The following is a 27,127-nucleotide window of genomic DNA, read 5'->3' as shown; positions in this document are numbered from 1 at the left end:
CCATTTATATACGTTCATATAACCTGTCAGAAATATTTGTAACAAATTTATAATACAGCAAGCATCTGTTTTTTGGGGTTTTTTTAGCTCACCTGTCACAAAGTGACAGGGTGAGCTTTTGTGATCGCTTTTCGTCCGGCGTCCGTCCGGCGTCCGTCCGTAAACTTTTGCTTTAAATGACATCTCCTCATAAACCACTGAGCCAATTTCATCCAAACTTCACAGGAATGTTCCTTTGGTGGTCACCTTTAAAAATTGTTCAAAGAATTTAATTCCATGCAGAACTCTGGTTGCCATGGCAACCGAAAGAAAAATCTTTAAATATCTTCTTTAAAACAACCCTAAGAGCTAGAGCTTTAGATATTTGGCATGAAACATCTTCTAGTGAGTGTCTACCAAGTTTGTTCAAATAAAAGCCCTGGGGTCAAAATTGGCCCCCCCCCAGGGGGTCATTGATTTTCCCTATATGCATATAGTAAAAACTTAAAAAATCTTCTTTTAAAGAACCCAAAGAGCTAGAGCTAAGATATTTGGCATGAAACATCTTCTAGTGAGTGTCTACCAAGTTGTTCAAATAAAAGCCCTGGGGTGAAAATTGGCCCCGCCCCGGGGTGTCATTGATTTTCCCTATATGCATATAGTAAAAACTTAAAAAATCTTCTTTTAAAGAACCGTAAGAGCTAGGGCTTAGATATTAAGCATGAAACATCTTCTAGTGAATGTTTACCAAGTTTGTTCAAATAAAAGCCCTGGGGTCAAAATTGGCCCCGCCCCAGGGGGTCATTGATTTTCCATATATGCATATAGTAAAAACTTAAAAAAATCTTCTTTTAAAGAACCCAAAGAGCTAGAGGTAAGATATTAAGCATGAAACATCTTCTAGTGAGTGTCTACCAAGTTTGTTCAAATTAAACCCTGGGGTCAAAATTGGCCCCAGCCCCGGGGGTCATTGATTTCCCTATATGCATATAGTAAAAAACTTAAAAAATCTTCTTTTAAAGAACCATAAGAGCTACAGCTTAGATATTTGGCATGAAACATCTTCTAGTGAATGTCTACCAAGTTTGTTCAAATAAAAGCCCTGGGGTCAAAATTGACCCCACCCCAGGGGTCATAGATTTTCCCTATATGCATATAGTAAAAACTTAAAAAATCTTCTTTTAAAGAATCCAAAGAGCTAGAGCTAAGATATTTTAGCATGAAACATCTTCTAATGAATGTCTACCAAGTTTGTTCAAATAAAAGCCCTGGGGTCAAAATTGGCCCCGCCCCAGGGGGTCATTGATTTTCCCTATATGCATGTAGTAAAAACTTAAAAAATCTTCTTTTAATGAACTCAATAAGCTAGAGCTAAGATATTTAGCATGAAACATGTTCTAATGGGTGTGTGTACCAAGTATGTTCAAATAAAAGCCCTGGGGTCAAAACTGGCCCCGCCCGGGGGGTCATTGATTTTTCTTATCTGTGTATAGCAAAAACTTTAAAGTCTTCTTTGAAAAAACCCAAATAGCTAGAGTTTAGATATTAAGCATGAAACATCTTTAAGTAAATATCTACAAAGTTTGTTCAAATAAAGGCCCGGGGGTCAAAACTGGCCCTGCCCCAGGGGTGTCATTGTTTTTAACTATATGTGTATAGTAAAAACTTTAAAAATCTTCTTTTAAAAAGCCCAATGAGCTAGAACTTAGATGTTTAGCATGAAACATCTTCTTATGGGTGTCTACCAAGTTTGTTCAAATAAACAAATAAAAGCCCTTGGGTAAAAATTGGCCCGGGGTGGGGGGGGCGGCTATATACAGGTGAGCGACCTCAGGGCCATCATGGCCCTCTTGTTTAGAGAAAAATATGAAATTTCTCCATAAATTGACAGCAGATGTGTATATAAATCTATATAAACGTCACAATTATCAAATAAAAAGCGACGTTTCAAACATGCAGTAATATAATGGAATTTCATATAAAGTATAGATGTAATTTTGTGGCTATGAATATTGATCTAATGACATTTTGTTACTACAACAGAGGTATGGACATAGAACAACAGATGGCGACAGGCCGCAGCAGATCTCAGTGTCGTATGATGGCGGAACAGTTACTGCGAGAAGCTATACCACTAGATAAACAACTCAATAGTCTTATATCTAGACGTATAGGTGGGGAAGACACAATACACATGATCAATAATTTAAGGTATGATCTTATATTAGATTTTCTGTTTCTAAGAAAATGTCGAGCTATTATAATTGCTGTGTGGTCATCGTCGTTGTACAAAAAGTTTTATTAATGTAGCCCATTTTTCAAAATATTTAATAGTTATCAGCATGAAACTTTAATACTTTTTTTTTTTTTTTAAAAAAAAAAGGGGAAGATTTTTTAAAAAAAAAATTTTTTTTTTAAAATTTTAAAAAAACCCGGGGAAAATTTTTCCCCCTTTTTCAAAAAAAAAGGGAAGAAACTTTTTTTTTAAAAAACCCCCCCCCAAAAAAAAAGGGGTTTTTAAAAATTTTTTTTAAGGGGTTTAAAAAATTTTTAAAAAAAAAACCCCAAAAAAATTTGGGGGGGGGGTTTTTTTTTGGGGGGGGGCCCCCCCTTTTTTCCCTTTTTTAAAAAAAGGGGGGGCCCCCAAAAGGGGGGGGTTTTTTTTTTTAAAAAAAAAAAAAGGGGGGGGGGGGGGGGGGGGTTTTGGGGGGGGGGGGAAGGGGGGGGGGGGGGGGGTTTTTTTGGGGGGGGGGGGGGGGAAAAAAAAAATTTTTGGGGGGGGGGGGTTGGGGGGGGGGGGGGGGGGGGGGGGGGGGGGGGGAAAAAAACCCAGGGGGGGGGGGGGAAGGGGGGGGGGGGTTTTTTTTTTTTGGGGGGGGGGGGGGGGGGGGGGGGGGGGGGGGGGGGGGGGGGGGGGGGGGGGGGTTTTTTTTTGGGGGGGGGGGGAAAAAATTTTTTTAAAAAAATTTGGGGGGGGGGGCGGGGGGGGGGGGGGGGGGGGGGGGGGGGGGGGGGGGGGGGGGGGGGGGGGGGGGGGGGGGGGGGGGGGGGGGGGGGGGGGGGTTTTTTTTTGGGGGGGCTTTTTTTTTGGGGGGGGGGGGTTGGGGGGGGGGGGGGGGCCCAAAGGGGTTTTTTTGGGGGCGGGGGGGGGGGGGGGGGGGGGGGGGGGGGGGGGGGGGGGGGGGGGGGGGGGGGGGGAAAAAAAAGGGGGGGTGGTGGGGGGGGGGGGGGGGGGGTAAAAAAATTTTGGGGGGGGGGGGGGGGGGGTTTTTTTTGGGGGGGGGGGAAAAAGGGGGGAAATTTTTTAAAAAAAGGGGGGGGGGGGGGGGGTTAAAAAGGGGGGGGGGGGGGGGGGGGAAAAATTTTTAAAAGGGGGGGTTTTTTTGGGGGGGGGGGGGGGGGGGGGGGGGGGGTTTTTGGGGGGGGGGGAAAAAGGGGGGGGTTGGGGGGGGGGGGCCTTTTCCTTGGGGGGGGGGGGGGGACGGGGGGGGGGGGGGGGGGGGGGGGGGGGGGTTTTTGGGGGGGGGGGGTTTGGGGGGGGGGGGGGGGGTTTTTAAAAAATTTTTTTGGGGGGGGGGGGGGGGGTTTTTTTTTGGGGGGAAAATTTTTTGGGGGGGGAAATTTTTTTACCACTAAAAAAAAATTTTTTGGGGGTTTTTTAAAAAATTTTTTTTTTTTGGTTTTTTTTTATGTGAATTTATTTTTTTTTTTGGGGGGAAAATTTTTTTTTAAAAACACTTTTAAAAAACCTTTAAAACCCAAAATTTTAAAAAAAAATTTTTGCTCAAAAGAAACAAAAAGGGTTGTCCCCTTTATGGGGTTTGAACCCACCCCAACCAGCAAAACTTCATGTTAAAACACTGGGCTATTTCTGCCCCTCAAGGTTTTTTTGGATTTGGAATGTTGATTTTTTAAAAAAAAGATTTTTAAAAAAAAAAAGTAAATTAACGTTATGTTTTTATCTCCCACATTGTGGGGGCCTATAGCGTTTTCCTTTTTCCGGTTTCCCTTTCCCTCCGTACGGTTTTGTCCGTCCGTCCGTTTTCGTCCCGAAAATTTTTTTGTTTAACGTAAAATCCTCTTAAACCGGATGGCAGATTTTTTTCTTAAACTTCCTGGGATTAACAACCTTAAAGTGTAGATGGTAGTTTAAAGGGAAAGGAAAATTTTTTCTGCGACCAAATTTAAAAAGAATTATGGCCCTTTTTTTGATTTTAGTTTTTAACTTGTGGGACATGAGTCCCCCAAAAAAGTTTGACCTAGAGTCATAAATTGAAAGAAAAAGTGGCGTGTTTAGGGGCCCTTTGTGTTTCCCATGGGCACATTTCTAGTTTAAATATTTCTAAATGAGAATAATGTAATTTTTTTTTAATTTTTTATATTTTTAGGGGGCCGTGTTCTAGAAAGTTTTACTTTTAGGGAAAATGCAATCGACCTTCAACTTTGACCTCAGCAAGTTTTTAGACCCTCATACATTATCTCCAGAGAATCTGAGCCGCGCGAACAAATTAGCGTTACTTAGTTGTCAGAGAACAATGATATGTCTTGGTGATATAGCCAGATACAAGGAGCAGAATAATGATGGCGGGAAAGTTAATTACGCAAAAGCTAGAAGGTATTGTACATTTCATTGTACGCTACTTTATCCCCTTTCCCGCTGAAATTTAAAGGTTTTGAAAATTTTGGTTATGAAAATTTCCCCAAAATTTTTTAATTTGGATCGTCCCTTTTAAAGGGTTTTGAGGGTTTCATTATCAAAAATAAAAATTGAGCCCATTATCAGTTTTTGAGCTTGTTTCCCGGGTACAAGGTGTTTTCCAAACTTTTTTCTTGGGGGCTCCCATCCCAAATGGCAAAAACTGGGCCAGAGACTTTTGGTTCCAGAAGGTTTCGGTTAAAGCATTTTCGGGTTCTACAAGTCCGATATGTACAGAATCTTTCTCTAAATGCATTTTCCATGTTTTGTTTTTACAGAAATTTGTTATTATTATCCCTCTTTTGTCTAGAAGTTGTTGAGCCAGAGGCTCACATAATATGGTTAAATAAATCAGTAATATGGAACTCATTTAATGTCCTCTTTGTATAAAATATAGCTTCAAGATTTTTTCCTATTTCAGTTGGTACAGCAAGGCACAACAAATTGCTCCTAAGAATGGCAGACCCTACAATCAGCTGGCTATTCTAGCTCTATATACAGTAAGTGATCCTGGTTTGATTTTAAAGTGACGTTATGCCAATCCAAGTGTAATAATTGTGTTCAATTTTATATTTCACAATGGAAAAAAAAAACAATATTCCACATGGGTAATGGTAATTTCTACAAATATTGTTGAAGGGGAAAAAGAATTATTGAATACCTTATATTTGAGGATAATTATGATCATATAATCATAGGCTGTAAAATCACCAAATAAAAGCTCTTGCACTAGGAAAACATATTCTGGTTATGTTGAATATTTATTTTGTTTCATTATGGCATGTTGGTGGTTCTACTCGGGCGCCTGTTGGTGCCTGAAATAATGAGTAGAGGAGCACTGAAGGTCTTCCTCAACCAGTAAAATTGGAAAGTTGCTATATGACCTTTACCATGTTGGTGCATAAAACCCAACCAAAATAAATTTTATGTTTTGAATTTGCAGAAACACAAATTGGATGCAGTGTATTATTACATGAGAAGTTTGGCGGCCAGTAACCCATTTATCACTGCTAGAGAAAGTTTAATGTCTTTATTCAATGAGGCAAGGAAGAAGGTATAATATAAATTATTTTATCCATTTTTGTGACTTCTACAGATAATTCTTTGCACTCAATAAAAAATATATATACAAGTGAAGATAATGTGAATTTGTTTTCATTTTCTTTGTATAACAATATAGTTTCTATATTGTATGCCTCAACTAGATGTATGCCTTCTATTGTTATGTGGGTGTATATGTTTGTCCACCCATACTTAATAAGGATACTTATGTGTCTATGAGAATAATAATTATATTAATTACTAGTGTCTGTTTAATGTCTATATATTTGCTTACATGGCTAAAACACAAATGAGTAGAGCAAGAACACTTACTTAAGTATCCAGTTGTAAAGATTTAGTCCAGTGACTGTCCTTCTGTCAGGCAACCATTGATCTGTGCATTCAGTCCATTGGTCAATCTAATCCATTCCATCTATCCATCTTTTTTCACTGTCTTCCTTTAATCAGTGTCATTTGGTATGAATAAATACCTGTTTGGTGTTTTTTTGTTGCTTTTTATTGCATGTAAAAGTTTTCAACATTTTATAGATGATCTGTTGGGTTATTTTACAGCAAATAAGAATGATGGTAGCTATGTATTGTTAATATTTTGTATAGTTTTTTGTTAAAATTACCTTATACGAAAATTGTTTATGTTCTGTTTTTATTGTTCATGTTGTTTTCATGTTTGCAATTTTAGAAATATATGTTTATAGAATATTTAAGTTTGCATGATAGGGAAGGTTGTCGATTCTGCCTAAAAGCCCAATTTTGCAATTTTTCTTTTACGACAATTGTTGAAATATATCCATATGACTTAAACGTAGGTTTAAAGATTTCATTTAAAGGCTGTCTTAAAATGTATAATTTTAGATATATGCTACAGTGGATCTTTCGTAATTCAAAGTTAAAGCAATTTGCTGACACTCGTGTATCAATCTCAATTAACTGGCAATAGTTTTGAACCAATGATGTTTACCAGTAGCTTAAAAAAGTGTAACAGAAGGATGTTTGACAGGTTATATGGCCAGATATAAATGGTTGTTTGTATATATAACCCAAACTGCTAGGCTAGGGTTATATTTTAAACAACTGTTTGTATATAGCCATGTAACCTGTCAAGAATCTTTATAATGAATTTATAATACAGCAAACTTAATTTATTACAAAAAAAGAAGAAATTCTTTTTAAATGAATAACAACAGTTGAACTGTGTTTATAGATTAGGGGCCAGTTACACAGACGGTCGGTCCCCAATCGGTCATTTAATTTTAAATTTACTCGCTGTTATGATCGGTTGTCATGCATGATTTTATTTCTGATTTTCTGTGTAAACGGCCATCGGTGACAGAAAGCCAACTCAAACGGGGTTGGGTTGATGATTAAATGCTGAAATACTATCGGTTTTTATCGTTTGTAAATCGGAGCTAAATCGGGCGTAACGCTGATTAATCGGTGTTTGATAGCTAGTCATCAGTGGTTAAACACTTTCCGTCAGATATGGCCGGTGATTCATATTTGGTTATCTTTGTCCGATCGGTGATATCAGTGATTAAGAGCTTGCATATCTAGTGATATAGGTTGCTGTCGGTTATTTGTAAAATATTTTTACCGATCGAGAATTTTAAACATGTTTAAAAATCCCAATCGGTAATTTTTCACCGATGAAACTTATCTTTCCCCAATAGCAGTTGATAGGTGGAAAACAGGTGACCAATAGGTGATATCGGTGTTAAATACGTTGTCATCGGTTCACTCTATAATTTGGCTAAAAAAACTACCGATCAATCACCGATGGCTCTGTGTAACTGGGGTGTTATATTAATGCCACTGTTATCCAATGAAAAGCGATGTTACAAAATGTGCAGTATAATATATATTGATGTGATATGTTATAGGCAGAGGTCAATGAGAAACAGCGTTTTGAGGAGAGAAAGAAACAAGAGGGTTTGAGGAAGCATGCTAACGTTACACAACATCGGATGGAGATCTGGGTGAAAAATGACGGCACAAGTAGCCAGTCGAAAGTTGATGATAATTATGATGAAGATCTGTCCAAACTGGACACTGTACAGGTTAGGTCATAAATATATGTTAAATAGGCATTTTCTTCTGTTTTTTCGTGTTTCAAAAAGCATAATCTATGACTACCACTTTTGTTGTGTTTGAATATTGAAAGTCTGTAAGATTATTGGTATAGTTTGAAAAGTAGGAGTCATGTTGTTCTTACGAAGTATATTAGTCTTACTCTTGGTTTGCGATTAGTTTTAAGCTCCACTATTGGAAGTATAGGGAGAGCTATAGTATTCACCCTGGTGTCGCCATTACCATCACCAGCACACTTTTTTGCATGCATTTTGGTATCTCTAAAACTACTGAAGCAAATAGGTTGAAACGTCACACACTTATTTGAGAGCATTAAAGAAGATCACTTTCCAAGGCCCATAACTCTAACTTTGATTTTGACAGAATTATGGCCCTTTTTGAAGTTTGAAATTCAGAAATTAAGATCTCTAGTTACTATGTTGAATAATTTTTTTCTATTTCCAGTTAAACAAGAGATTTGTTCTCAGTTTCCTAAATGTACATGGAAAACTCTTTACAAAAATTGGGTAAGTAATGATTACATTTCACATATGAAGGGACTGTTACTTATTTCACTGGCATTCTGTATTAAGTGGCAGATTTTGTGATCTTTGTGAACAAAATATATTTGTTTTGATTTTTAAACCCTAATACATTTAGGACCATAGTGTGACTCAAAAGTTAAACAAGAGTTGTGAGCTCTTTAGTGGACATTTATAGAGGTAAAATAATTAATAGTTAGATATAGACATAGATGAGGCATACCAGATTCATATGAAAACCAAAATTTTGAAGTGATGCTATGGCTGAGAGGTGAACACGTCAGACTAGTAATCTTCTGATCACTAGAGGTATGGTGCTCAAGCCCTTTCAAAACTTAACACTCATTGCTCAGTACTGGTAGGCTCCAGGAATGGGTATCAAAGTGTGTCTAAAGGCTCACATCTTCCTGCAGTATCAAACCAAAATAAATAATAAACTGACAGTATAAGAGAAGTGATAGAAGAAAAAATGATATAAAGAATTAATCATATATTTTGCAGAATGGAGATATTTCCTGACAGTTGTGGTCAAATGTTACATGAGTTTAAAGCACTACTCAAAGTGAATGCAATAGGACCACAGCGTCTTCTACAACTGATGGCAATAAATATGTTTGCTATAGAAAACACAGCTTTAAAAGGTAAATTACAGGCTATATTATTGAGTTTTTTTTACACTTATGAGCCTTAATGGGTTTTGTTCTACTTGTCCCCTTCCTTTATATTCAGCATTGAAAAGAAACTTAAATTCTTTTTCAGCCGCCTCCGTGGTCGAGGGGTTAGAGTCGATGACTTCTAATCCAGTTACCTCTCTGGCGTGGGTTCGATCCCCGGGAGATGCTTTGGTAGTTTAGCGCGGAGGAAGGTAGTCTAGTACTGGTGTAACTCTCCAGGAACAATGGTAGGAAACTACCCGCCTATATGAATGAAATACTGTTGGAAAAAGGCGTAAAATGAAACAAACAAACAAACAAAATTCTCTTTCAATCCAGCTTGGTCACATAAAATGCAGGGTTCAGGGTTATTTCTTTAAGTTGTAAAACCTGTTTTACAATCAACTTATATTAAATTGATATATAGTATACCAGATTATTGAAGGTATAGGTATTGAAAGCCCTTACTGTAAGCAATAAGTTTTAAAAATTTAGACTTTTACATAAAAATTAAAAGGGGAAATGAAAAAATTTAACACTTTTTTTTATTAAACCTTTTTGTGGAAGGGGGCCCCTTAACCCCAAAAATTAAAAAATTTTTATTTCCACCATTTATACATTAACATTTAAAAGATTGGGGATCCATATCATCAGTTAAAATGCTGTTCAAATGGGTTTCTATTTACAGCCTCTATATTAAAATGTCAACACTTGACCCTTCGCCAAATTGGTTATTTTCCTTGACACATCTGTTTTCTCAGATAAAATGAAAACCCGGGTAAGTAAAATTTCTGGAAAGTGGCAAGTCCTTTCATACAAGGAAGCTGTACAGGTCTTTTTAAGTGCAGAGAAACTTTCTGTCTCATAAAACTTCAGTACAAAGATTGCTTAGGGGACAGACATGTTTTTCGTTTCTTTTAGATGAGTCACTAGAATCAACATGTAGATCTCTGTTACAACAACATTCTGTACAAATGGGGTTGGATATGTTTGGTATTCTAGTCCAGAGATGTGCCCAGTTGTTAGCGGTGCACACCAAGTCTAGTGACTACCCTGGCCGGATGTTCAGTCGAGAACTGGAAGAACTGATTCCTGGCATCAAGGTTTGGACTAATTGGATGATTTGCCATGCAGATCTATGGAACCCCCCTCCACAAGTCAGGGATCCAGCCCTTGGGTAAGATATCCAATTTGAAATATACTGAACATTAAAAACTTTTTTCGTCATCATTCTGTTTATTGAAGAAAATGATTATCACTTCTAATATTTATGCAGGGCATAAAATGTCAATTATCTTGTTATATTTTTTCGAGAATCATTTTCTTGATTTTGTTTATTAGTTTGATTGTGTAGGAAGCTATAAGCTTATAAGAATTCTCTCCAATCTGTTCTAGTAAACAACCAGTACTGAGCCATGAGTGTTAAGTTTCTTTCTCAAAGGAAGAATGTCTTATCCCTGATGGGTGTTTGAACCCACAAGGCTAGAGATACTCAGATTACATATTTGACACATTAACTACTCAGCCATGCCACACTTTTCAGTTGATGTTTATTAAGTATATTCATGCAGGGCATATAAACATTATTGCAGTTGCTCCTTCAATTAGTAAGGCTGAAATTTATTATGCCCCCATTTTGAAGAAAAGGGGGTATATTGCTTTGCACTTGTCGGTCCATAGACCAAATGGTTTCCGAGTGATAACTAAAGAACCCTTAGGCCTAGGAACTTCAAACTTGGTATGGTGATTGGTCATGATCAGTAAATGACTCCTATGGATTTTGGGGTCAAAGGTCAAGGTCACATTGACCTCTTGGATAAAAACGGTTTCCGATCAATAACAAAAGAGCCCTTAGGCCTAGGAACTTCAAACTTGGTATGGTGATTGGTTATGACCAGTAGATGACCCCTATTGATTTTGGGGTTAAGGGGTCAAAGGTCAAGGTCACATTGACCTTGTAGGTAAAAAACGGTTTCCGATCAATAACGAAAGAACCCTTAGGCCTAGGGACTTCAAACTTGATATGGTGATTGGTCATGATCAGTAGATGACCCCTATTGATTTTGGGGTCAAGGGGTCAAAGGTCAAGGTCACATTGACCTCTTAGGTAAAAAAGGTTTCTGATCAATAACAAAAGAATCCTTAGGCCTAGGGACTTCAAACTTGATATGGTGATTGGTCATGATCAGTAGATGACCCCTATTGATTTTGGGGTCAAGGGGTCAAAAGTCAAGGTCACATTGACCTCTTAGGTAAAAACAGTTTCCGATCAATAACTAAAGAACCCTCAGGCCTAGGAACTTCAAACTTGGTATGGTGATTGGTCATAACAAGCAGATGACCCCTATTGATTTTGGGGTTAAGGGGTCAAAGGTCAAGGTCATGACCAGTAGATACTTGATAACTTATTAATTGTTTGATCACTGGGTCAGAAGTCATGCATAATAACCTTATCACATGACTAATTGGCTGCTGATAGGGGGCATACATGTTTTACAAACATATCTTGCTTTACTTAATATTAATTAAGCAGGTAAGACAATTCACATAATACACCTGATATTTTATTTCTGTATTTGCAGGCCTGATATAGATGTCTGGGTGTGTACATCAACCTTGTGCAATATATTGAAAGAGATGGACACATCTATAATCAAGTTTTATACAGAAAAAAGTGAAGGTAAGCCAAACTGCCCATAACTTCTTGTAGAATCTCAGGATTTTCAGTGGCCATTGTGTCTGAGATCTTAGTTTGAGCATAGAAAAATTCTTTATAATCTTTGACCCATGGTTGTTTCTGATTCTGGTCTTTTGACTTAAACCTGTTTATTATCACAATTATCACTCACGGTATCTGTATGTTAGTTTATACTAATTTATTTAAGTCTTATTGTGTTGAAAGCTATAAGCTTATTGAAACCCTCTAAAATCCATTCTGGAACCCACCAGTACTAAGCAATGAATGTAAAGTTTCTTGCCCAAGGAAACAACGGCTTGCCCCCTTGAACCCACTCAGCTAGTAATCCTTAGATTACTAGTCCGACATGTTAACCACGTGGCTATGCCATCACACAGAATCTGTATGTTCACAGTGTTTATATTTTATATAGGACTGGAAGCAGTGATTTTATCAGAGGATATAATGATGTCTGGATTTGTGCCACTGTTAACAACACCCCTCACCAGCACGTTTGTGGAGGACACTGTTGACAAGGTAAATTACTCTATGTATAAATATATAGATATGTGCTTTATTTGATTAATCATTTGCCTGCTGGCCACATATTAATCTTTAATTGTGACAAGTGCAGACCAAGATCAGTCTGCACATTGGTGCCATCTGATCATGGTCTGCAATGTTTGTTATTCAGTCAGTAGAAATCTTGTTATTTTCCCTAAAAATGATGAATGGGTTTGTCCAGATTGAAAGATGGACAAGTCCATTTAAAATATTTAAATGGTATTTAAAGGGTAAAATAACATGACATCATGAATTTCTACAGTCCATTTTCTAGGTATTATAGGTTTGTAGTTTTGTTACCAACTTGTTTGAACCATTGTCATTGTCATATATGTAATCTTGAGATTATGAGGTCTTATTTTTCTTGCTCAGGCTAAAAAAAAAAAGCCTAATGAATAAACATTAACAGGGTACAAAACTAACAATTTTCATGATGTGTTACTGTTACATATATATTGCAGCATTTGTCAGTCTGTATCTTCTCTAAAAGATACATGTAAACCAGGGTAGTTTCTAAGATGTAAAGAAATCTGTTTAAATTGTAATTTACTTCATTAGATAACCAAGTATGCGCTCTCTTTGAAAAGTTGCTCAAGTGTTTGGCTTTTATTTATCCCTAGCTATACAGCTGGCTGTCTTCGACTCAAGTGCCTATTTTTGCCTGAAATAATGCAAGGTAGGGCACCTGAAGTTTTCCTCCACTAGTAAAGCTGGAAGTCGCCATCTGACCTATACTGTGTTGGTGCTACATAAATAAAACCCATCCAAAACAAAAAAAAGCATTTTAGTAACTTCATATATTCATGAATTGAATACTTATTTCAATATCCTTGCATTAGATTGAGGATGAATGAATTTACAGTAAAACAAACTTCTGTCAATCTAATTAAATGCTTTTGTTATGCAGGACATGGCCAGAGATTGTCTGCGAGTAGAGAAGTTGCGTGTGTTTGGAGAGTACCTATGTGGAGTGGAGCCTCCAATGTTAGCATACAGTGCTGAGACAAAGAAGTATTACAGTGTGGCGCCATCTGATGGCTACGAGAATGACGAGCCTCGAGGGGACGATCAAGATGAGGCTGAATTGTCAGAGGTTTGATAATTTATATCTTCATAATTATGTCTCCCCCACCTCGGGGGGAGACATATTGTTTTTGCCCTGTCCGTCCGTCAGTCCGTCCGTCCGTCCGTCAGTCCGTCCATTCTTCGTTTCCGGACGATAACTAGAGTTCCTTTTGACCTACAGCCCTCAAACTTCATAGGATGATTGGTCTTATAGAGCTGATGATCCCTATTGTTTTTGGGGTCAGTAGGTCAAAGGTCAAGGTCACACTGACCGTTGGTCAATTTCTCGTTTCCGGATGATAACTAGAGTTCCTTTAGACCTACAGACCTCAAACTTCATAGGATGATTGGTCTTATTGAGCAGATGATCCCTATTGTTTTTGGGGTCAGTAGTTCAAAGGTCAAGGTCACAGTGACCGTTGGTCAATTTCTCGTTTCCGGATGATAACTAGAGTTCCTTTTGACCTACAGCCCTCAAACTTCATAGGATGATTGGTCTTATAGAGCAGATGATCCCTATTGTTTTTGGGGTCAGTAGGTCAAAGGTCAAGGTCACAGTGACCGTTGGTCAATTTCTCATTTCCGGATGATAACTAGAGTTCCTTTTGACCTACAACCCTCAAACTTCATAGGATGATTGGTCTTATTAATCAAATGATCCCTATTGTTTTAATGGTCAGTAGGTCAAAGGTCAAGGTCACAGCGACCATTGGTTAATTTCTCCTTTCCGGATGATAACTAGAGTTCCTTTAGACCTACAACCCTCAAACTTCATAGGATGATTGGTCTTATTGAGCAGATGATCCCTCTTGTTTATGGGGTCAGTAGGTCAAAGGTTAAGGTCACAGTGACCATTGGTCATTTTCTCATTTCCGGATTTCTCCAGTTCCATTCCTGTTTCCATTCACAGTTATTCTCAGCAGTGGGGGAGACATGCGCTTTTTTACAAAAGCATCCTCTAGTTAAAATATTGATTTTGGACCAATGTGAGTTCAGACCCAAAAATTGAACTCTGTATTCTTTTATGTGCGATAGTTATGGTGTTGCAGGTGAAGGTAATAGTTTGTGCCTAAAATAATGAACAAACCAGGGATTTGTTGTGTGGGGGGGGGGGGCTCCTTTTATTCTTCCTCCACCATTAAAGCAAGAAAGTTGCCATATGACATTGTGTGTGTTAATGATATTTAAAGAAGAAGAAAAAAGATGTAATATTTAAGCATTTTTATAAAGCTTTACTCTAAAGTTAACACGAGTTAAAAGTTGTTTTTTGTTGGTTTTTTTTTCAAATAAAGAACCTTTTAAAATTATGCTCTGCTCTTCTAATAGGTTTGAAAGATTTATTTCTTCAATCTCATGAACCCCATTGGTTGTCTGTCAAAATAAGATATAAAAAGAACTAATGTGATTTAAGCTTTAATGTATATCAGTAGGTGTTCTTTGACAAGAATCTGTTAACCACCATTGATCAATATTTTGATACGTTCGCTTATAATCTTCAATATGATGAAGTCTTTTACATAAATCGCAATAAGCTCTCTGTACCTGGGTACGTAAAGATTCCGTCTCGTATTTATCTTTTTCTCGTAAATATTTTATATATTCCTCTTTATTTTTACTTAATTTCTTTAAATATTCAGCCAGATCTTTGACAGATGTAAACTTATGAGTATCTATATAAGTGTTTTTCGGAAGTAGCTTGTCGTAATTCCTGGCTCCCCTCACTACAGTGATTATATCCCTTTGGAACCAGCCAAAAACTTTCTCTGTCATGTAATCTTTGCATACAGAATTTTCAAATGATAAATAAAACTTATAGTCTTTTCCGATCTTTTGAAGGCACTTTGTTCCTTCTTCTTTTGTACAGTTCTTAAAAGGGCCGCATCGACCGTATATGTCCACTTTCATGTACTTCTGTAAAATATTGACATATTTTTCTCGTTTGCCTTCTGTCGGACAATCACTGACTAACCATGCCACCTCTTTTGTCTTTTCTTTGAATATTTGTTCGTAATTTTTTTCTTTTGGGATATCGGTCAAATTTTTTAATTTCAAAGAACCGTATTTATACAATATATCGGAATCCAGTCTGTATGTCATCGTCCAGTTTATAGTATTGTACCATCTCTTTCCGCCATATGAAAACATGAGATGAATAGGGGATTCTATAGATGTGAATACGTAGACCTGGTTGGCATGACAACGTATTGGAGGCTTGTTTATGAGTCGCCCGCCTTGGAATAATACTGCATCTGCTGTGGAGAAAAAATCCTTTCTTTGCTGTGCATTGTCTATAAAGTTTATTGTGCATTGTTTATATTCACATAAACTCATATCTACTGATTTAGCATTCATTCTTAAACCTGAAAGATAAAGTTATTTTCATGTATTAAAAATGAAGCAGAATGGATATTTGAATAAATCATACTATACACTAATGTTCTAAGTCGTAATTACTTATAATGATAGTTATACCTGTAAAGAAAACTTAAGAAAGTTATATAACCTGTTACACAAAATAAGAATAATTGTTACTGGGGATACAATGTAATACCAGTAAATGTTTCTATGTGGTCAGTGTAGTAAAAAATATACCAGTAAAGAAAACTAAAGAAAGTTATACCACAAGTTACACAATAAAAGAAAACTTCTTAGTGGGGATAATACCAGTAAACGTTTCTATGTGGTCAGTGTAGTAAAAAATATACCAGTAAAGAAAACTAAAGAAAGTTATACCTTCTTGCCACAAGTTTCTTTATTGGGAATTGGCCTTATCCTCTTGATTTTGGGAAGAATATTGCTAAAATTGCTTTTCAGGAGTTAAAAAACATGAATGAACTGCATGATTTTAAAGAAAATTTCCATTGGAAAGAGGCCTTTTATAGGCCTTTGTTATACAAGGTGAAAAATCACTGATCATACGCTAAGTTTCTAAGTGGTAAGTGAACAGAAAGATATATCAGTAAAGAAAAAAATTGGAAAATTTACCTCCATCCCACAGGGTCTACATACAATATTTTTCCAGTTTTTGTGTTTTTTGGACTTTTGTAGGTTGTGATTAAATGTACAGATCGTTGTTTTGTAAATGTTGATTTTACATATACAAAACACTTGCCATTATAACAAACAACGGGTAAAGCTTGTTTAGAATCCTTGAGGTCTCTTTCTTAGTGGTTCTTGATGGAAACATATCAGCGTAAAAATCAAAATCTCCAGGTTTAATTCTTAATAGATTAACCACTTGGTCATTGCTAAGCCACAAATTTCCAGGGTTTTAAATGCATACAAAATTTCCAGTTTTGATTTAGAGTCCTTGTCAATTTGTTTTCTTCATATAAATAAATACATACACTTGTTAAGATAAATATTCCAAACAAAAGTCTTCCATTTATAGAAAACAAATTTTCCTTTGCATATTTTTTTTTCTGTGATAAGAGCCACAAGGTATTTTACATAAGAAAGCATACATAATACATGTTGGCATAATATTATTACATTTATTTAATAAAAATAGACGTTTTTATGAAGATTTGCTTCAGGTCATCCAAGTTAATAAAAAGAAATGATTTGTGAAACAAATACTCGATCTTGAAAGTTTGTATATAATAGCTTTTTGACCAAGGTCAATTATTTTTTAATGAACTTTTGTCAATTTTATGTTGTCATATCTTCAAATATAGTTTAATTTAATTTTTTCATCCCCCAGGGCATTTGTGAAACAGACAAAAAAGTAATTATGAAATTAATTGTAGATACCTTCTATGCCAAAGGCAATTTGTAGTTGTAAAATAAAATTGTTATCTTTCAGTATTTACTATTTGTATGAAGAATATAATTACATATTACATTTTGTACTCAATATAACCAGATTGAATTTACACATATGAAACTTACTTTTGATTTTGTGTAGTATTCAAAATGATTGGGATAAGGACAGTGTAATCTCTAAAATAACATTATTCTGGCATTCAACATTACATAGCCAGCCTAATTATATGTAGTTGGCAAAATTTAATAGTTATATAATGTGTGCTTAACACTGTGGAGTATAAAATAAAAAATAAAGAAAAAAAATTTAAAAGTTTTTTAAAAAGTTTAAAAAAAGAAACAATTTGATTTTTTTCAGTTTTATGTTTTTCATTTTTTAAATTAATGAATAACAATGACATTAAAAAAATAAAAAAAATTTCAAAAATTAAATGTTCTTTAATTTATTGTGAAAGATTTAGAAAAATTGCTAAATTTTAGAATAAATGGCTGGTTTCTTCTCCTTTATGAGGGGTTTTTCCCTTAATAAATATTACCCCCCTTTTTAAAAATCATTACACCCTTTATACATGATTACCATCTTTATTTCATGCATACCCCCCTATATACAGTCATTAAATCTTTTATACAGTGATTTCCCCCCAATTTTTTAAAATGATTTCCTCCCTTTATACATTTACCCCCTTTTTATACTGTTACTTCCACCCTTTTTATTTCCTTACTCCCCCTTTATCCACAAGCATTACCCCTTTTAATTTTTTCATTATTCCCCTTATATAATATTTTACTTTTTATTTTACACAAAGAATTACCTCCCCGTATATACAGTATTTCACCTTTAGTTTTACACAAAAAATTACCTCCCCTTGCAGGAAGAAGATGTTGTTATAGAGGATGAAGAGATTATACATATGGAGGAGGCAGGTGATCAGCATGTACAACATCTAAAGGCAAGGAAAGAAGAGCTGGAAAAGAGAATGGAAGAAAAGAAAAGATTACATGAACATAGAAAGGTAAAGATAATGGCTAAACCCTGAACCTCCTGAATTTCTAAATGAAGTTGTCCAGCTTTTGGAGGAGATATTGGTTATTACTGGTCAGTTATCCAGGAAAGCCTGTCACATGGACAAACCTCTGAGATATGACCAAAATATGTTGAAATCAGTGTAAAAAATTAAAAAAAACAAAAACAAATAAACATACAATTAAGTACATGTAACAAATTTCTTGCTTGCGTTTTTGTCTAAATACATGTTATGTCCCATTAATGTCATTTGTGTTTCAAAGAAAGGTTTTGGGTCAAATAATTTCAAACTCTAATGGAATTTCATATTGTATTTTACTTTAGGAAATTTTTACCTAAGGAGTTACTTATGGGTGTTTTGACTTCAAAATTAAAGGAATATATTTTTAACCACAGGATTTATTCAGTCAAGGATTTTTTTCTCTTAGAAACTTTATGAATACAGGCCCAGCTGTCATATTTTTACTTGTGACTATGTCACTTTTGAAAATATTGCATTTGGTGTTCAGTATGTGAAAGATATTTCAATTTTCCACATTAACAAAGAAATTCATTATCCTGTATATATATTGATATAAATATTTTTATAGAAAGTGATAGAGACAAATCGTCACAGCTGTATAGAGATAGAAATTCGTCCAATATTCCTCATTCCTGATACAAATTGCTTCATTGACCATCTACCTAGTATCAACAAACTCATCTCAGACAGACAGTACACCATAGTTATACCTCTTGTTGGTAAGTCGTTTAATGCTGCAATGTGATATACTGGTGAAGTATCCACATCATATGCTGGTAGTTGCCAGTTTGATCATTAACAAGTTGATACAGTATTATAAATTGTAACTGTAGCTCCTTGGCTTTGTTGTGAGAAATGTGAACCAGCTCTGGTTTCTGTCTTAAAAAACTCTAGAACTGGTTTTATTCACTGTAGATAATTTTCATTAATATTCGCATATACATGTAATTATCCTGAATAAATTTGTAATCTGAAGTTTTATATGTTAGTCTAAAATTTTGAATACATGTACTTCTATTTTATTTTATTGAATGGTGTGAATGAATACCTGTATAAGAATAATACACCTGCATTTGACTACACAAAGTTATTGCATTTTTGCAAACAATCATGATTTTGAGAAATTTTGTGCAAGACAGTTGTTATTCATACTCATTCAAAAAAATATGACTGTTAAGTGTTTTGTACAAAACTTAAGACTGTGTAATGCCTTACTGTTAACTAAAACCTTAGTTTTGATAACTAACCAATGTATGGCTGTAATTTCACAGTCTCATCCAAATGACAATGAAAAGCTCGCTATTGATTTAGATACTGCCTAAACACTATTCTTCTGTCAAATAAAGGTAATGTTTATATATTTCAGTCATCAACGAACTAGACGGCCTAGCTCAGGGTCAGAGGATGAAAGGCCAGTATGATAATGAAGATCATGCGAACAAAGTTAAACATCGTGCTGCTAACACTATAGAAATGCTGGAGAAAGAATTTGAAAAGAAAAATTCCCACCTGAAAGCGCTAACTTCAAAAGGCACTGTCATGGAAACCATATCATTCCGTAGTGAGGAAACTGATTCTAGTGTAAGTAGCTCTGATGTAAGAAATGATGCTTTTGCTGTTTTACTATTATGGAGCATCATCATTATTTATGGTGCTAAGCCTATGCAGTTAGGGAGTGTCTTGTGTTATTGTTAAAATCTCAGTCTTAGAGTAGCATTTATTTATCTGGTAAATCAAGGAGAGCACAATAATTAATTTAGTTCAAAATATTTTTGTCAATTTTCTCTCAATTAGCAAGTTAGAATGGAAATATATATATATATAATGCTTCGGTGTATCATTCAAAAGCTTCAATGTATTTAATCATTTTGGCTTACCAGTCTTCACGATTGTATAACACTACTTGTTGGAACTGAATGTAGGACAAAACCCCATCAGTTAAAACCCCACCACTCAAAATTTTATAGAGTGGACAAAACCCCATCACTAAATTTTATAGAGTGGACAAAACCCCACCACTAAATTTTACAGAGTGGACAAAACCCCACCACTTCAGTTTTATAGAGTGGACAAAACTTTCTTGTAAACATGTTAAAAAACAAACAATTTTGCATCAGCAGAAACTCAAAAGAATGTGTGAACAAAACATCAATAAGGAGAAAACTGTACCTGAGTTTCTTCAGGCTATTGGCCACTGTATCCGCTTAAACTAAGTACAATGAAGGAAAATAGACTCAACTGAATAAGCTAGAAATGTGCTATTTTTAATCATTAATTAATGAAATGTGCTATATTCTTGATTAATAGTAAGTAGTTTATTTTTTATATAAATAAATTGAAGAAATGAATTTGAAGAAACTAATAATAATGGATAATCCAAGGTCATAAATGTGGCACAGTCTCAAATAAATGACAACTCTTTGATGTTGATTTAACAGTTTGTAAATTGTTTGTATAATCTCATTCATTGTATTATATTGCTATTGAAATAAATGCTATATGCTATAATTATCATGTTTTGTTCTTTAGGGATTTGGATGTGAAGTGGTGGGGTTTTGTCCACTCTGTAAAATTTATTGGTGGGGTTTTGTCCACTCTATAAAATTTAGTGGTGGGGTTTTGTCCACTCTATAAAATTTTGAGTGGTGGGGTTTTAACTGGTGGGGTTTTGTCTGTCTCCCGTTGGAACTTGAACCATGTCTTATTCTACAACAGCACACTCAAAATAATAACTTATTTCATAATTAGAAATTTAAATGTGAAAGCAATGTTTATTCAAGTTTAAATGTCATCGGAACAAATTTGTGTGTCTGATTGAATGAAATATGGTATCTGCCACTATATTATGATATATTTACAGGGAAACAATGATGATCTCATATTATCCTGCTGTACCTATTACTGTAAAGATATAGCCAGGGATTACATGCCCAAAGATAAAGGTGAGCTGCCTTCATGTTATACTGTAAAATCATTATTATTATTTGTTGTGCACTCATTTTCATGGCTTTGGTGGATATGTCAAGTCACAAATTTAAGATCCAACAAACACTGACCAATATTATATTTCCTTTGGTGAACTCATTGGTTTCCAATAAATTCTATATTGGATACTGCAAATTCACTTATATAAGGGGCATGAAAGTTCGTGGTTTTATCAAAACGGGCATTTTCGTGGGTTCTTAAATTCGTGGATTTTCGTTTTCTTGTAAAAAAAAAAAATCAGTAACCTAATGCAAAGTAATCTTAATCGCCGACCATTTTTACTTACAACATGTACATATCTTTACTTGTCACATAGCAGTTGTCAATTAATTAAATCCTTGCCTCTGGGTATAACTCTAATACTGCACAGTTACTGCCATTAATTAACTGCAATTAACACATTTTTGTGACATGATATGCACCTCCATTGCACACACTGCCCCTGTAATTCGCCGATGTAAACATTGCATAATTTATACAACACCTGGCACATTTTAACCAGCGAGTTTAAAAGTTTACACTTAACATATTTGACAGTAACTACACGCAACGTCACAGCGACTGTGTAAATTTACATGCATATAAATTATTCTCAGTAAGTTTATGTGGATCTTGTAAAAGTCGATGGTGTCTTTGATGTTTACAAATAGCAATCGCACAAATACTGATTAAAATTCATATAAACTGGATCATTTAAAAACAACGAAAGAAAGTAATATAAATCTGTTTTAGCAATCGTATTTTCTATAGTTTTGTGTACTTACGACATTAATATCAAAGACTTTTTTTTAAATTAATAAGAGCAAACTGACAATTTTTATTAGCGCTAATTATTGCACTGCCTGGGTTCCCATATTAACTTGATTATGTCAAGTATTCTTGTTAACACAATCAAGTCCTAGTAGACTACAACGATCAAGTATGTATATGCGACATTTGTGACAGTAAATTGAGCACATATAATCTAGTTTTCTTTCACGTTTCTTAAATATTGTAAACGGATTTAATATGTCACAGGGCTACAGATAACATTTTGTGTATATTGGGTGATTACCCCTTGTTTTGTGATCTATTGGGTTTTTTTATATTTTCTTAGAGTTATTTCTGTATTTTTTACCCTACCCACTCTAACAAATTTGGGTTTTAAGCAAATGTTCATGTATTTTACCCAAAATTTCTGACCTTCATTGTAGACTGTTGTAGGTTTTGTATGGTATTAAAAAAGCTACTTACTACTATGCTTTATGGTTTATTGGCCTAGGAGATTTCCAAGCTGCCTGATATGATTTAAAGGTTAAAACAGTCTGAAACAGTAAGATCTGCCTGATGTACAGCATTAAGTATAACTTATGTCTTTACCCACAAGTTCCAATGTAGTTTGCATAAATAAGAATTTATTTACTTTTTCTTACCCTTAGTTATTATTTCTATTGCTTTTTTTGACATTTTAATTGGGTAATTACGCAAATACGCATGTTATCTGCAGCCCTGATGTCACTAACCTGGTTATCTGTCTGTACATTTCACGAAATATCAGCCGGAAAAGAGCCGACGCATGTTTGTAATATATATAACAGAGACAGTGTAAGAAGTATTTGTTGGGATAAAAGTTCGTCGGATCTTAAATTCGTGGATTTACCTACCCACGAAAACCACGAAAATTCGTGCCCCACGAATAATAATGATTTTACAGTAGTTGAGTGCATATGGCCTTTTCAGTGTAACCTCATAACTGGTAATTACAAAAGTATCTGAATGTCATTTCTATAAAGTGTATAAAGCTATATATCTGATGCAAAAATTATTGATTGAATTTTAACAAAAGTTTCCAAAATGCTTGTATGAAATAAATATGGTAATTTATTGCCTTAAAAGTGAATGGCACATGCACAAAATCATTGCTAAATGGATAAAACCTTACTTAAAATAGCAAAATGATATTTTGTTCTGGAACATTTTATTCTATTTACGTTATAGAATTTAATGTGTGTTAAATAACAGAGACATTCTATGTTACAACTTTTTCAGGAATCAACCATATAATAATGGAACCAATATAATTTTACTGTTGATAAATTTTATTAATATCTCATAAGATATAGATTTATACCCTTTAATAAGCATGTATGTAATATGGAAGAAAAAAAAACAAAGAAAAATATTAGGCATGTTTATTTAATGTTGTCCTTTACAATACAGGGTTTTATAAGAAGTTGCATGCAGCAATAAGTCTCAAGATTTATTCCAGGAGGCTTTTGCTAAGTTGCTGTAAGCTGTATTGATTCACTGAGGCATTTTGTTAGTCACTCATTAGCTTTTTCACTGCATCCTGTCAATAATGAAATACTGGTGAGAAATGACCATGAAGTTTATGTTTCAGATGCTCCAGTACGCCTTCACAGGGAAGTTGTGTTGCTCACCGAGGACCGCAACCTGCGACTGAAAGCTCACACGCATAATGTGCCCGTAAAAGATTTACCAGCCTTTATGAAGTGGAGCTCCGCCACATGATTCTTATAACCATGAAACAATATGGCCACTTTCTACCCAGCCTCCCTTGTGAGCTGATATTCCAATAGAGTTATTCCCCTTTGTGTGTGTACTCTCAACAGAAGGAAAACAGATTGATACTGTGATGATTCTTGGAGATCTGTGAAAAACTTCTTCTGCTTGATGTTACTATTTATAGAACTATTGAGACATAGAAAAGTTTGCATGAAAATGAAGGTTTTTGAGCGTGAGAAAATTAATAAATTGTTCTGTTAGAGGAAGATCGATTGATACTGATTTGCTCTTTGTAAGACTATTTCTTTTGTATTTATTACATGACAGACAGAAAAAAATATGTGATATGTTTATATGGAAATGATGGGGTTAATATAATATGTGTTAAAGGTTGCGCTGGAAACAGATGAAAAAGAAATTTGCTTTTAAAACAAACTTTTAATCATACTTGATTACCCTAATTGCATCTTTTAATAAATAATTAATTTTATCTTTTAATCAAATACATTGTATACTTTATCTATTTTCTGATGTTCAGTATTTTTCAACAGTGTCTTAGGCACAAACAAGGCAGAAACAGTTTAAGCATAATTTCAATTTATGATGTTATTAAGATTTTCTTTTATAAGTGATACGGTGCACGAAATTACCAAGCAAAAGAAATATATAGCCTTTAATTATAGAAAACTAATACATGTGTGTGCCTCTAGTTCTGTGAACTTTTTTATATTGTCACAAGTGAAATCTGACCAGCTTTGTGTTTATTTTAACATCGTTCAATATCGTAGCAAATCATTTATTTCCGGAATGTTATTTTTTCAAAATCTTTGGCGTAAGATTATTTACAATCATTCATCCTTTATCGCTGTATACTAAATTCTGGTAATAAACAGTTAAAGATTATTGAATACTGAGGATTTTTGTGAAAAATATTGTTCCACAAATGACCGATTTATTACGATATTGGCCGATTTTAGAAATTTTTTGTCGGGAAAGCTTTGCAGTAAGACTACGTTAAAAATATGTCTATATGAAAAAGTCTATTGCTCTTGCTTTGATGGGTACTATGTTTATTACTCATTTAACACTTAACCTAAAAAACTTTAATGTTATACGTATAACATGTGACTAGTCCAGCTTCTATTATTATTTAGTTCCAACAGGTTTATAGTTAAGTGCAACTTTTTTTTGCATCCTCGCAGTACAATTTTTGGCAGGTTTTAAGAGACTGATAAGAGATAATATAAGCATGAAAGAGTTTCCAAGTCATTTTGTTTGAAATAGTTTCAGATTTTATTGATAAGTAATATTTGTTCTTGTTGTAATTTGCAGTCATCATTGAAATTGTTAATGCAAGTTTATTTTATGGCCAAAGGTTGGTTAAAGTATTAGAAATGTATTGTTATTGAATAAACTGTGATTCTTTGCAAGTTTGTGTGCAGGTAAAAATTTCAAATTTTATTACAGAGAGAGAGTGAAGAACCAACTAACTTTTACAGTCCTCGAAATTTATTTGATTTAGACAAGTTTGCCAGGACTGTATTTCAGTGCCACTGTTTCTTATAGTACTTTCAATTATTAATTGATGTTTACATGATCCCAAAAGCTGAGTATTTAAGGTTGCTTGCTTCATATCATTTGTTTCTTGCAACTTTGGGTTTCCGTTTGATTCAACCAGGGACTTACATTCTGTCTAGTGAGAGAGCTTCCAGGCTAACTAATGGAATGTCAAGAGATATTGCTCAGAAATTAACCTTCATGACTGAAGTACGATTAGCTTTGTAAAAGCCACTTCAGGGTTCATTCATTATACTTGTTTAGTAAGTTTGTTGTGTTTGAAAACTTCCAATGTCAGTTAAACATGTTTTATATGCTATCTTTACTGTCAAGCACCAATTAGTATTTGAAACACAGAATTTGCTGATTTGAGTAGTAATTTTGATTTTGTGAATGTTGTTATGTATCAACAGTTGGCAAATAAAATTTAATGCCTTATCGGCAAAATAAATGCCATGTTATGGCGTTCCCTTCAAATTTAACTTAAATGCTGTATATTGTGCACAAAATTTGTTCTTGAAAATGAGGTAAAATTATTTATTACATTTGTTTGACACTTATCAAATGTGATGTCAACGTTTTATATGTTTTACTAATTGAAGATATTGTAGACACTATGAAAATTACCTGTTAATGAAATTGTAATTTGACCTTGACCTCTAAATTACCTTGACCTTTATGGTCATATTTTCACAAGTAATATTTAATGTGATTTTATTTTTTTATGAAACAATGTGAGAAAGATGCAAGTGTGTTTTATAAAAGAAAATCTTGATATATTGGGATTATTATAAGTTAGGGCGGAGGTTTTTTAGTCAAAATTGTTATTGAAAGATAGAGTAAAAGATAGTGCTTTTTGAATGAAATAAAATGTATAGACTTTGTTTAGTTAAATTTAGGTAAAGTTTATTTTTATTGGCAGTGATCTTTGCAATAGTGTATATTGACCTTGTTTGAAAATGGCTTTAATTTTGTGTGTTTTGTCAGGTGAACAGGTGTACTTTTTACAAATGATTAAATTCAGAATTTTGCATTTTCTTGTTACAGTTTGAATTATCTACACAAGTTATATATTATTAAGTTCTGTGTGCATATTTGGTAGATTTACAATGTTATCCCGAGGTCTTCAATTGTAACTGAAATTTCTGCTTATATTTTTGTCTTTTTTTTGTTTTATTCTTTAGAAAAAAAATGCTTTTTAGGTTGATGTGATAGTTCATGCTAATAGAAAGTTGTTGACCTAAGCATATTTTATAAAAATGTTTGTTTTATGTGAATTTAAATTCCAAAACTATAGCTGATAAGCACATCTCCAGGTATATACTTATTTTCATGAAAAAGTAAAAAAGATCTGAAAATGTTTCAAATAGTAATCAAATAAACTAAAAACTATTATTTTTGCTATAGACTGTATTGACATAATTATTTCCCCCTGTACAACAAAGTTGTAAGGGGGGTATACTGGAATCAGCTTGTCCGTCCGTCCGGCTGTCCGCACTACCGAAAAGAGATAGGGGGCCATCTAACTGTAAACAGAACAAAAGAGAACAATAGAGTTCATTCCGTAACAATAGAGTAAGGGGCCATCGGCCCTCTATTAAACAATAGAAAATAACAAAAGAAATGGCCCCTTATTCCATTTCGGACGGACGGCGGTTTTTTCTTGTCCGCCCAATAACTTAAGATTCCTTTGACCCTTAGTCTTCATATTTGGCATGGAGGTTAGTCATGATTAGTAGATGACCCCTATTGATTTTGAGGTCACTAGGTCAAAGGTCAAGGTCACAGGGGCCTTGACTTCAAAAAGCTTGTCCGCCCAATAACTTAAGATTCCTTTGACCCTTAGTCTTCATATTTGGCATGGAGGTTAGTCATGATTAGTAGATGACCCCTATTGATTTTGAGGTCACTAGGTCAAAGGTCAAGGTCACAGGGGCCTTGACTTCAAAAAGCTTGTCAGCCCAATA

General features: G+C 34.8%; 2 protein-coding genes across 2 annotated transcripts in view; one reads left to right on the top strand and one right to left on the bottom strand.

Annotated features, from left to right (window-relative positions):
• Nucleotides 1–25,226, top strand: part of LOC132719019 (telomerase-binding protein EST1A-like) — a 40,000-nt gene extending 14,774 nt beyond the window's left edge. The window contains exons 10-25 of the mRNA XM_060702757.1: nt 2,023–2,248; nt 4,383–4,594; nt 5,097–5,175; nt 5,619–5,729; nt 7,615–7,791; nt 8,267–8,328; nt 8,845–8,984; nt 9,918–10,173; nt 11,579–11,676; nt 12,107–12,210; nt 13,145–13,330; nt 17,940–18,080; nt 18,682–18,832; nt 19,480–19,694; nt 20,974–21,055; nt 23,479–25,226. Of these exons, the coding sequence (XP_060558740.1) occupies nt 2,023–2,248; nt 4,383–4,594; nt 5,097–5,175; nt 5,619–5,729; nt 7,615–7,791; nt 8,267–8,328; nt 8,845–8,984; nt 9,918–10,173; nt 11,579–11,676; nt 12,107–12,210; nt 13,145–13,330; nt 17,940–18,080; nt 18,682–18,832; nt 19,480–19,694; nt 20,974–21,055; nt 23,479–23,609 (2,371 nt within the window). The 3' untranslated portion in view covers nt 23,610–25,226. The remainder of the gene's footprint in view (nt 1–2,022; nt 2,249–4,382; nt 4,595–5,096; nt 5,176–5,618; nt 5,730–7,614; nt 7,792–8,266; nt 8,329–8,844; nt 8,985–9,917; nt 10,174–11,578; nt 11,677–12,106; nt 12,211–13,144; nt 13,331–17,939; nt 18,081–18,681; nt 18,833–19,479; nt 19,695–20,973; nt 21,056–23,478) is intronic.
• Nucleotides 14,657–15,770, bottom strand: LOC132719119 (alpha-(1,3)-fucosyltransferase C-like). The gene has a single exon (XM_060702866.1). The coding sequence runs from the start codon at nt 15,652–15,654 to the stop codon at nt 14,716–14,718; it is 939 nt and encodes a 312-aa protein (XP_060558849.1). The 5' UTR covers nt 15,655–15,770; the 3' UTR covers nt 14,657–14,715.
• Nucleotides 25,227–27,127: the final 1,901 nt, after the last annotated feature.

The sequence above is a fragment of the Ruditapes philippinarum genome, unplaced genomic scaffold (genome assembly GCF_026571515.1).
Source record: "Ruditapes philippinarum isolate M1 unplaced genomic scaffold, ASM2657151v2 ctg1648_1_1_1_1, whole genome shotgun sequence".
Taxonomy (NCBI): Eukaryota; Metazoa; Mollusca; class Bivalvia; order Venerida; family Veneridae; genus Ruditapes; species Ruditapes philippinarum.
The sequence above is the reverse complement of the archived record's forward strand: the minus strand, read 5'-3'. Positions and strand labels throughout refer to the sequence as shown.